Source organism: Syngnathoides biaculeatus, chromosome 2, assembly GCF_019802595.1.
Source record: "Syngnathoides biaculeatus isolate LvHL_M chromosome 2, ASM1980259v1, whole genome shotgun sequence".
Lineage (NCBI taxonomy): Eukaryota > Metazoa > Chordata > Actinopteri > Syngnathiformes > Syngnathidae > Syngnathoides > Syngnathoides biaculeatus.
This window is the reverse complement of record NC_084641.1, coordinates 8340511-8353053: the sequence shown is the minus strand read 5'-3', so window position 1 is coordinate 8353053 and position 12543 is coordinate 8340511. Positions and strand designations below refer to the sequence as shown.

The following is a 12543-nucleotide window of genomic DNA, read 5'->3' as shown; positions in this document are numbered from 1 at the left end:
TACATACAGTATATATTTACCCTCACCTTCCAGCACAAAGTCCCACAACCCTTGTGAGAAGCGGATCAAAAAATGGATGGCTGGATGATACTATGGCTAAAAAGTACAGTGTGGAAAGCCTCTGTCACAATGCATGAGTGTTGTCTATTCATGAGGGTTTTCATTGCCAACAGCTTTTCAAATATCTATACTCTTGCCATCATATTGGCCCATTTCCTCTCTGAATTACTCAAATAAAGCTACAGAGTCCATGGAAATCCTTGCTTTTCTTGAGAATACGGCCATGTTATTTATGGTTCATTTTTAACAATTTCTAAAACCATTGTTTCCCAATAAGAACACAACTGGTAGCAGTTTTTCCTTCGCAGTCGCTGGCCAGGTGTGCAAGGCTCTGCGGCCAACTTTAATTGGTTTGCCATTGTCCAGTTTGGTCTTGTTCTCGGTCACATGGTGGTGCTCCAACTGCTAATGTGATTGTCACAGCAGCAGGAGTTGAGTCAGACATTGTGCTGATGAAATACCTGCACATCACCTGTCTGCGAAAGCCCATTGAAACGTTCAGCTGTCATACACGTGCCTTCTATTAAGCATGAGTACACCCAGAAGTGTGTAAAACACAAACCTATGAACATTCCCATGCAAAGTATGGGATTTATCAATTTGGACTCTATGCGTGGGCAGGTGCCTAAATTTAAACACAGATCTGACCCTGGACAAAACCTTGTGGTTGAACAGTGAAACTACAAATAGAATGTACTAAGAGAGTCGCTAAAGCCCTCAGAGTGCACATCGAGCTCCTGTTGTGTCACGGCATTTGTGACCACTCATACAATTTACGGGAAATTGGAAACTTGTGTCGCAATCGCAAGCGCTATAAGGCATCAAATTCAGCTACATGAACAGGAAAGGATTTTATTCAATCAATGCACAAATAATCAGCAATTCACATCGCATGGAGGAACACATGATTCATTCATTGTAAAGAATAATTCATGGATCCGTCCGCACCTCCATGGGAGCTGGTTGAGGATGGCTTACTAGAGTGAGATGTTCCCGTTAACTTTCGAAATGGGGATCCATAATTGCCTGACCTTCTCCAGCTAATTAAAGGTAAATCTCATCAGAGAGCCGTGACACGTTATGACATTGACTTTGAGGTCCAACCATTTATTTTTATTTTCAAGACTACTCTTTTCTCCGATCGATACAATTAATAGCAGCTGTTAAATTCTCCCACAATCCCACATAAGTTTTTTACTTTTTGCTGGTAACCCCTGATGGCCCAAACCTCATTGCACCGCACCTCCAATGGCTACTGTAGCCGCTGGCCTGGGGCCGGGGAGCTGTCTCTTATGCCATTGCTTCACTACTCCTCGTGCTTCAGAACACACCACAGCAGAGAAACTGTACCCCGAATAACACAAAACGCGTTACACTTCAAGGAAGATTTTTTTCTTTCTGAGTTGTGGGCGGAGGATGATGGCTAACTGCACACTGCAGTCATAGGACCGAGTCAAGTTATTATGAAAAAGGAAGTGGCAATTACATCAAATGGCCGCTGCATGGAGTGAGCCCACTTGTGGTGGGGGTGGTGGTGGTGGGGTGGGCGACTCATACTGTTCCCCCGTTTCAGTCCCGTACAAAATTATCCAGACAATTGAGACAGTGGAAGAAAATGCTGTACTAAAGTGTTGTCAGTCTTTACATGTTTTCAGCAGTTACATTCAAATATAATGTAATTAAAAAAAAATTCAAACGACTTTATTGGGTCTTTAAGCTAATTAAACAGAAAATTAGACCTAAATGGAGTTTTGCAATCTTTGACTCCAAGTGACATGAGAGATTATTGCTTTTAGGACTTGCAGTATATTAGAAAATATTTTTTTGCACTTAGAAAATATATGCATTCTATAATATGAATTATAACATATGACATCTGCTCCGATGTGTATCACCTTACGCCTCCCTCTTTCGCTCACTCCGTGATATTATAGAAACACAATAACAGACAAAATGTTACTTGTGGTCCCAGTTGTGTCATTGTGGAATATAACAGCCCGTTCACGTTTGTGGATATGACTACTCTTAGGAAAGTCACCAAGTGCCAGCCTGGGTGTATTTGAACAGTCTCCTTGCATGCACATTTTAAATTATTCCTTGCATTTCTCTCAAAGTGCTTGTCCTTTCTTTGGTCTATACTAACACATTTTTCATGTGAGTCGTTACAAGGAGATACAATAGCCAAAATGTCATAGTGTTAAGCTTCTCATTGGTCGATTGCTGTAAGAGCTGGTGTGATGACGGATGTATTGATTTGGGAGCATTTGAGCTGTTTCCTGGGGGTGTACCCTGTATCAGTCATAAAAGCGCTCGCATCGATTGCTAAGCCCTCCACCCCCGCCCAGCACTGATAGGGGAAGGATGAGACTGAAGGGGGAGAGGGGTGGAGAAGTCAATGTACAATCCAGGGCCTTGCTCAGCATCACAGCATTCGTCAAGACTAGATCCTTTTAAAGAGACGCAGTCATCTTGGTCATGAATAGCTGAAAAAAGACCACATTGGTGAGTCACTCGGAATTCAAAACGAGAGTAAATCTGCATTGATTTTGTTTCTATATTGCTGTAAACGGCAATATGTCTCACCACAGTGCAATAAAGCAGCCTCTGTGGTTCCAGATTATTTTTAGATTTATTTGATGAAGGCAGAGGTGTGGAAAGCATTGATGTGTCAGAAAGGACAATTAAGTCTGAGTGCGTAATGGAGAGGTGGCGGGAAAGACTTGAGAAAGTGGCGGCAAGGATAGGGAGGAAGATGTGATGGCCATCAGATGGGAGGGAAGGATGAAGGAAGGTTGAAGGGAAAGAGTATGTGTTGGATGACTAGGAAGATTAAAGTCCCTGTAAACAACAACCATCATAAATTTGTATGATTACAAAAAAATCCCAAGTACTATATATAAAATGAGGGTTGAAAATTGTGACAATTCAATCACTGTCGGCGTTTCTGCTGAATGTGCTAAAAACAACCAAACAACCCCCCCCCCCGCCTCAAAAAAACATTAACACATCACCTGTTTACAATCTATCAAATAACGCGCCATCTTTCTTTTGTCAAAACATTTCTAAATTAAGGCATGAAAAGTCCTCAATGGGCTTTCCTCATTCTGACGAGAGGAGCTAGCCACCTCGCGAGCTAAGCTAAGGGGCTTCCAGAGTTTGCCTTGTCTGTGCCTCCACCTCTTTGCTAGGTGTTGTGTTGCTGTGTAGGTCCACTTGACAGAGCTACTTCAGGGTAAGTTTGTTAAACACAGCTGCTGGTCATTCGGCCTGTAGCACACGAGGTGACAGGCGTTTGAGCCGGTATGTCCAGTTATATATTCACAATGCTTTATCTTCCACCATATAACGATATCCTGAATTACTTAACGTCTATCACACCTGACAATGTAAAAAAACAACAACACTGAACTGTTCTGTAAATTATGGCATCCAGGGTTTATGCATTTTCAAAGTGTAAGCATGGCTAACTAGCTAACTGTGTGCTATTGTGGTAGAAATTGACTGAGTCATTACAAATGAGTAGTGCCGGTTAGCCACTGAGGCGATCAAGGATTTTCACGTTCTTAGATAGCAAAAAATGGGGGACTCAAAGTTCATCACGAGACACAATTTTAGCTGTGTCCCAAAACAGATTAAATCTATAGCTCCACAATTAAGTATTACATAGACTGAAGTCGGCGGCACGATGAATCAGCTGGTAAAGCGTTGGCCTCACAGTTCTGAGGACCCGGGTTTGATCCCGGCCCCGCCTGTGTGGAGTTTGCATGTTCTCCCCGTGCCTGCGTGGGTTTTCTCCAGGCACTCCGGTTCCCCCCCAAATTCTAAAAGCATGCAACATTAATTGGACACTCTAAATTGCCCCTAGGTGTGATTGTGAGTGTGACTGTCTCTATGTGCCTTGCGATTGGCTGACAACCAGTTCAGGGTGTACCCTCCTCCTGCCCGTTGACAGCTGGGATGGGCTCCAGACTTCCCGTGACCCTTGTGAGGATAAGCGGCTAAGAAAATGGATGGATGGTGAGACTGAAGTCTTTGCATTTTTTTTAACAGTCTCCAAACATCCATCCATTAATTTCCTGAGCCACCTATCCTCACAAGGATCACGGGGGTGTGGAGTCAATCCCAGCTGTCATCGGGCAGAAGGCAGGGTACACCCTGAACTGGTTGCCAGCTAATCGAAGAGCAAATGGAGACAGACTTTCCAAACATGCACATTTGGATTTAGAATGAAACCTATGAGTTCACTTCACAGGGTCGTTGAGATACCAGAGTGGAAGAAATCCAGGGTGGGTGATAAAGATTAAATTGAAAATGAGAGCAGGAATAAAGATAAAGAGAGGGAAGGGTTGAGGAATTGTGTGTGTCCCACGATTAAAGGCTCAACATTCTCCTTAGTTCTTCATTGAACTTTTTCTTTTCATCGAATATCCAATGTGCTTCAAGGTGGGCCGGCACAGTGGTACGACTGGTTAGAGCGTTGGTCTCAGAGTTCTGAGGACCAGGGTTCAAATCCCGGCCCCATGTACGTGGAGTTTGCATATTCTCCCCGTGCCCATGTGGGTTTTCTCCAGGCACTCCGGTTTCCTCCTACATCCCAAAAACATGCAACATTAATTGGAGACTCTAAATTGCCCGTAGGAGTGATTGTTGAGTGTCACTGTTGTTTGTCTCCGTGTGCCCTGCGATTGGCCGGCAATCAGTTCAGGGTGTATCCTGCCTCCTGCCCGTGGATAGCTGGGATAGGCTCCAGCTCTCCCGCGAAAATGGATGGTAATGGCTACAAGGTGTCCCATAAATGAAAAGAGGGCAGTGTAAATTACATTCCTGACATTTTGCATTTGTGACCTATGCTTCTCTCGACCTTCCACTTTCTTTTGCGCTTTGCCCTTTCTGTCCTTTCATGCTGTAATCTCCCTCAATTTCTCATCCGTCATCAGTCACTCGCTGGCCCTTCCTCCATTTCCCACCCCTTTTTGCTTTCTCTCCCTGCTCTGAAGCCAGCGGTTTTGCTTCTTATCTTCCCTCTTCCAATCTGCTTCATCTGCTTGCACGCCTCCTCCTCTCGTGTTTCTGGACCCGCCAACGCTTAGAGATGGGGAGGGTGCGGAGTCAGTGCAGGATGTTGCTCACATTAGCAGTCGGATACGCTCAAACACAAAGACACCCGAGTCCGGCTCCTTCTGGCTTTTTCCTCCTCCCTCCGGCTCGCTTCTCACAATTGTCGTGACGCCACATGGAAGCATAAATAAATCTTATTCCGTTTTTGTGTGTTTCACATTCTGCGCCACACCCTTGGTGCTCCAGCTTTGTCCAAGCGTGTGGATGCTACAGGTAATCTTGTCCATCAGACAGGAAAGAGGATGAAGAAAATATGGTCAAAGAAGAGGTTTCAAGTAAGTGGGATGGACAGAATATTCTACTTGTTATCATGATGTTAGTGTGATTATTTTTTCCCCCCTTTTTGATTGTCTCGCCACACCCTTCACCAAATAAGGAGACACAGATGAATTTATTGGTGGCATACCTTGTGAATTAATATCAGATAAGAAATATTGCATGCAGAACTGTATTTGGGTTTCATTGTCTTGTCTGACTTTAATAACTGGTGCATGTATGATCATTGCAGGTAAAATGACCAAAATAAGGTTATAATTAATTTTGATGTGCTGTGAGCCAGAATATCATGAATGTTGCTATGGCAGTTGTGAAATACAAAATAACAAGGCATTCCTGTAAAAGGCAAAAAGTGTGTCAGTAGGCTATACACTATGGTGCTGTCTGCTCATGGCACAGCCAGGATGATGCGTTTGTTCAAGTCTCTGCCTTTCTGTATTTTGCTACGATATGGTTCTGGTTCCAGAAACAGAGATGAACTTGCTTCCAGATGATCATGAGAACCACCCAGGCAACAATTGCCTCACACGCACACAAAACAAACAAAAACCTCAGCCAATTGAAGCAACAAGAAATTGTGAAGAGGGAATTGAGAGTAAAATGAGTCATTCCATATTGGGGGAGGGGCTCGGGGTGTAGGAGTACTTTTGTTAGTTTCCATCCATTCGGGTGAGTCATGATTGGTCACTCTACATGGTTCTGATTGACAGAATGTGGCCTGTTCTTTCACACATGCGCAAACATGCACAGACACACACACTAAAAATGACAACTCTCCTCGCTTATTTTATAACTGTTTCGCATCATTTTTTGTTTATATATGTCTGAAATTTGTCCCCTTGATATATATTTTTAAATCAGTTATTTTATTTTGTTTGCAAATGACAGTGTCCAAAGGTATAATTATGTTAGTGTTAAATAGAAGCTTGAAAATCTGCCCTACACAAACAACTGGTTTTATCACTATGGTTTGAGGGCAGTAGAACTGAATTGTCTCACTGTTAGTTTGCCCACTTATTATCGTACTTGAGTATGGCGCAGTACAACTCAACACCACTGCAAAGTAAAGCCACAGTCAATTGTTAAATTACTGTACAAACCCAAATTCTAATGAAGTAGGGATGTTGTGTAAAATTTGAAAAAAAAAATACAATGATTTGCAAATCCTTTTCAACCTATGTTCAATTGAATAGACCACCCCTAAGATGGAATATTTCATGTTCAAACTGATAAAGTTTTTTTTTAGGGGGCAGGCTATTATTCTCTTGATTCCTGCAATTCCTGATTCCTGCAGGAGTGCAAAAAAAAAAAAAAAAACACATGGCATCATTATATAAAGGATATTGGCGTGAGGGTTAAAGGGTTGTCAATTAACACCGTTAATTGCTACATCGCCAAATGTACGTTAAAACTCTACCATGCAAAGTGAAAGGACTATAGCAACAACACTCAGAAAAGCCACCAGCTTCTCTGGGCCATGCTCATCTGAGATGGACTGATGAAAAGTGGAAAAATGCGCTGTGGTCCAAAGACTCCACATTTCTTATGGTTTCAGTGAAACTACTATATATACTGTACTTCCTGTCCTGCAGGCCAGAGAGGAAAAGGACCATCCAGATTATTATCAGTGAAAAGTTCAATAGTGAGCACCAGTGATGGTATTGGGGTGTGGTAGTGCCCACAACATGGTTAATTTACTCATCTGTGAAGGCACCATTAATATAACATTACATTCTTAGATTGCCCATCTGTATTGAATATCGAGGCTGGTTAGCTTATAGAGACTACAGATGATTATGAAACAAATACTGTATGTAAGTGTGTGAAGTTTTATGCTTATGAGACATTCCACCAATATGTCACATGAACCTCCGGGTAAAGGCAAAGGCTTAGCAATCTTCGAAGGCACCACAAGTAAACACGCTCTTCTATGTCCATTTCAAGAAGGCAGGTCGATTGAGAAAACAGAAAATGGCTTGAATGATAATCTCATCTTTCTACTCTAATGCCATGGTTTGAATGTGTGAATTATCAGTCGAAAATATGAGCTAACGAGAGGTAATTTGCTTCTAAGGGACACATTTAAATAGTTAAATTGGTTCAAAAATATGTGCAGTGGAACTCTGTTCCAAAATACCCCAAATTAGTCATTAAATTGGCATTTTTTCAATGGAAGTGGACGCCAAAGGCATATAAATGGCACTATAGCCTTTTTTTTTTTTTTTGCTAAATTACTAAAAGCGCACTTGACCAAACATTTTATATGGAACTGTGAGAAAATATCTTCCACAAACCCGAGATGGAGGTTTGGTTCCCAGTCTGCCACTTCAGACGTGGCTACTATGCTACCAGACACTCTTGAAATCTTCGCTGTACATCTTTTTTGGACATCCATTGGATGCATCCCTCTCACCTATGGATGGAAGGATGGACTTATTTTGAGGTTATTTTTTTCTCAGACAATTGATAAAAATGTAAACCCTTCAGGTGTATATTTGGTGGCACAAGCCAAAACAAAAAAATATTGTTGCCATGGTTTTCACTTCAGCCGTAGTCAATCACTTTTCTGCCACCTGGAAGTATCCTGGTGCCTTTTGTTCACAAACATTAGGAAACGGTCAAAGTCATGTCATCTTCAAGGCAACATTGCAGTTTACAGCCTTTTGTGAGCAAGCAACAGAATGTTTGTCACTTCTGAATAACACTTGTTCTCTGTCTTATTGCAGAGAAACGGCCATTCCACAAGGACATTTGGCAGATTTACGCATGGTGTGTTGTCATTATGAGCTCTTCTCACATTCTATTCTTCAGCGTATTCCAAATTTGTCATCCAGCCTTAGCATCATCCCAGTAATGACTCTTCGCTTCAATGTGCCTGTCTGCCTTCAAGTGGCTATCAACAAGAGTGGATCGTACAAGTGCACGTCCACCCCCACAATACAATACCTTTGCAATTTAGCCTTTTCATAAAACCCTCATGTGAACAGTGTCGGCCCCTTTGGGATATTATGTGCTGATTTTTGTTCAGTTTCTCTTGCTTCACTCCAAATCAGGATTAGGGCACAGGATTTCATCGGCAAATTGTATTTTGCTTTTTTTTTTTTTTTTAACTAATGATCCAGTTAGATTTCGCTGCAAAAAAAAAAAGGGAAACACTGACGCAGTCATTACTTTAATGCTAATTGTTGTTGTTGCAACGGCTTTCCTACCATTAGGCTGACTTGCTGGAATTATCTAATCAGGATCTGGCTTGATGGTGCACAACGCAATGAGCTGCAGCTGAGCGCTCTGACCAGTAAACATATGTGTCAGGCCAACCGCTGATTTTAAACCTCGAATGGGTACGAAGAGGATTGGTCGTGTGGGTGAGAGGGATGCTGGTTTCCATAGTAACAGTGCTCTCCCGTCTGCCCTCTCTTGCTGCCACTACGGAAGCGAAGTTTTCCGCTCCTGCCGAAAGCAAAGCTACGGTAAACCTTTTTTTTTTTTTTTATTCATCACCAGCCCATTGTTGACTTCTTTATCATCCTTCGAGGTTTAATCTCATTGCCATGGTGATGTGATTTTACCCACATGCGGTTTCAGGTGGCTGGCATCTTTCTTTTGATGTTATCTTTCATGTCGTTTGGTTGTAGTTTCCTTAACACAATTTTTGACTTTCCACACCCCAACAGCTCACTTGTTTCCCTGTTTTGTTTTTGTTTAGATGGTGGTCTTAAGTGATTTTGGTTTTTAAAAAAACGAGGCAAGCAGATGCATGGATCTATTTGGTCCGCTCCTCACATACTGTAATAGGGTCAGATGGTTTCTTATCTTACCCTGGCTTTAAACCCTTTTTGTATTTTTCTTAATTTAATTCCAGACTCTGAGACCACAGAGGATGAGACCACTGAGCCCCAGATGGAACCCAAAGGAGGGCTGGGAAGACACCAAGACAAGACCACCAGGGGAGGACCCTTAGGTGTGTGCGTGTGCATGCTTGTATGTATGTGTGTGTGTGTGTGTATATATATTTGAACACCCTGCTATATTGCAAGTTCTCCCTATTACAAATCATGGAGGGGTCTGAAATTTTCATCATAGGTGCATGTCCACTGTGAGAGACATAATCTAAGAAGAAAAATCCAGAAAACACAATGTATTTGTGTGATTCAGCTGCAATTTAAGTATTTGAAAACCTGTCCATTAGCTAGAATTCTGCCCCTCAAAGACCCGTTAGTCCGCGTTTAAAAGTCCACCTCCACTCCATGTATTATCCTAAATCAGATGAACGTGTGTGAGGTCGTTGGCTGGATAAATATGGTGTCCACCCCATACAATAAGTAAGACTCAAACTTGTAACATGGCACAGACCAACGTGCTGTCCAAAGACAGCACAGACAAAAGTGTACAACTCCACATGCGTGGAAAGGACTACGGAGAAATTGCCAAGCAGCTTGGTGAAAAAAGGTCCACTGATGGAGCAATCATTACAAAATGGAAAAAGCTAAACATGACGGTCACTCTCAATCGGAGTGGAGCCCCATGCAAGATATCACCTCGTGGAGTCTCAATGATCCTTAGAAAGGTGAGGAATCAGCCCAGGACTACACGACAGGACTTGGTCAATGACCTAAAAAGAGCTGGGACCACCGTTTCCAAGGTGACTGTTGGTAATACACTAAGATGTCATGGTTTGAAATCATGCATGGCACGGAAAGTTCCCCTCCTTAAACCAACGCGTGTCAAGGCCCGTCTTAAGTTTCCCATTGACCATTTGGATGATACTGTGGAGTCATTGGAGAAAGTTTGGTGGTCAGATGAGACCAAAATGGAACTTTTTGGTCATAATTCTACTAACCATGTTTGAAGGAAGACAAATGATGAGTTCCATCCCAAGAACACCATCCCTACTGTGAAGCATGGGGGTGGTAGCATCATGCTTTGGGGGTGTTTTTCTGCACATGGGACAGGACGACAGCACTGTATTAAGGAGAGGATGACCGCGGCCATGTATTATGAGATTTTGGGGAACAACCTCTTTCCCTCATCAGAGGATTGAAGATGGGTCGTGGGTGGGTCTTTCAACATGACAATGACCCGGAGCACACAGCCAGGATATCCAAGGACTGGCTCCGTAAGAAGCATATGAAGGTTCTGGTGTGGCCTAGCCAGTCTCCAGACCTAAACCCAATAGAAAATCTTTGGAGGTAGCTGAAACTCCGTGTTTCTCAGCGACAGCCCAGAAACCTGTCTGTGTGGAGGAGTGGGCCAAAATCCCTCTTGCAGCGCGTGCAAACCTGGTGAACAACTACAGGAAACGTTTGACCTCTGTAATTGCAAACAAAGGCTACTGTACCAAATATTAACATTGTTTTTCTCAGGTGTTCAAATACTTATTTGCAGCTGTATCACACAAATAAATTGTTAAAAAAATCATACATTGTGATTTCTGGATTTTTCTTTATAGATTATCTCTCTCACAGTGGACAAGCACCTACGATGATGAAAATTTCAGACCCCTCCATGATTTCTAAGTGGGAGAACTTGCAATAGCAGGGTGTTCAAACACTTATTTTCTTCACTGTATATATATATACATATATATATATATTTATTTACAGCGGCTGTTTCCTTCTCCTAACATGAGACACATTGACAGAACATTGACATCAAACTTACAGCATTTACCAAATACATTTGTTCATTCAAGAGAAGTTCGATGCTCCGGCTCTAATAATTAAAGTATACTGTATCACTCAATGTGAGAAACTGCCTGCTTTTACAGTCCTCCAAACCCGGCAACAGCATGTCTGAATTTAGATCCCAAAATTCAGTATTGACACCCTTCTCCTCCTCCTCATACTCCTCCTCTTCCTCCTCCCTCACAAGGACACTTCCCTCACTTGCCCTCTGTGTTGGAGCTTTCGGAGGTTCTGCGTTGGCGGACATACACCCTACATGTCCCCAATGGGAACTGAACTGGAAGAATAGAAAGAGAATATGCAATGAGGGTAGGAGGAGGTGATCCATCATTGTTTTCTTCAAGGAGTAGCGTACAGTCGCCTCCACAGCAATATGAATGCAAGAAATGTTGGTTTAAAAGACAAAATACAAATTAAAAAAAATAATAAATAATGCTGTTCCTCACATAGCATCTCAGTGTCACCATGAATCAAAAGTGAAAGGAAATTAATATTGAAAAAGTAAAGCAAAGTCAAGGATTATCCGGTACGTAATTCCATTTGTCAATCATTATCCACCGGGGTATGGTTGCAGAGGATAGTTCATAATGTCATTCATGATGCCCTACAAAACTTGAAAATCGATCCCGATTCAAAAGGTCAGCCTCAGAACCGGCCTTGAAAGAGACTTGGTTCACGTGTAACACCCAGCAATAAGTTTGACAAAATCCATCCATTCATCCATTATATGAGCCGCTTATCCTCACAAGGGTTGCAGGAGTACTGGTGCCCATCCCAGCTATCTTCGGGCAGTAGGGAGGGCACACCCTGAACTGATTGCCATCCAAATCACAGACTCAAAATCACACCTAAGGCCATATTTTTCAGATTCCCCAATTAATGCATGTTTGTGAATGTGGGAGTGCCCAGAGAAAACCCACATGGACACGGGGAGAACATGCAAACTCCACACAGGTGGGGCCAGGATTTGAACCCCGGTCCTCTGTGAGCCAGACACTCTAACCAGTCGTCCAGTATGCCGCCCATAAGTGAAAATGATGGCTATTATTTATTAACCCTATATCCACCATTCATGTGCTAACCACATCCTTTCTGGGTTCATCTAGGTGAGGGGGATCGGATGATGGACTGTAACCCTGATGGTTCTGATCACCGAGCTAACCTTCCAGGCTCCTACGACCCCATCGTAGAACGGGAGCTCCAGGCGCTGGGCTCTCGTCCACCAGGGCCCAACATGGACCCCATAAACCCATCCAGGCAAGCTCTTGGTAGTGGTCCTCCGGAGGGACCCCTGCCTGTCCGTCACCTGGGTGTGGAGCCGCTGATCCGGGCATCTCACGCTAACCTGGCGCGGCCTGTTCAGGGGTCAGAGGAAAGTGTTTCTGTTGGCAGCGACTACTACGGC

General features: G+C 43.0%; 1 protein-coding gene across 1 annotated transcript in view; it reads left to right on the top strand.

Moving 5' to 3' along the window:
- LOC133506379 (striated muscle preferentially expressed protein kinase-like) overlaps positions 1-12543 on the top strand; it is a 43067-nt gene that overhangs the window by 4048 nt on the left and 26476 nt on the right. The window contains exons 2-3 of the mRNA XM_061830465.1: positions 9317-9415; positions 12245-12395. Coding sequence (XP_061686449.1) covers positions 9317-9415; positions 12245-12395 — 250 coding nt within the window. The remainder of the gene's footprint in view (positions 1-9316; positions 9416-12244; positions 12396-12543) is intronic.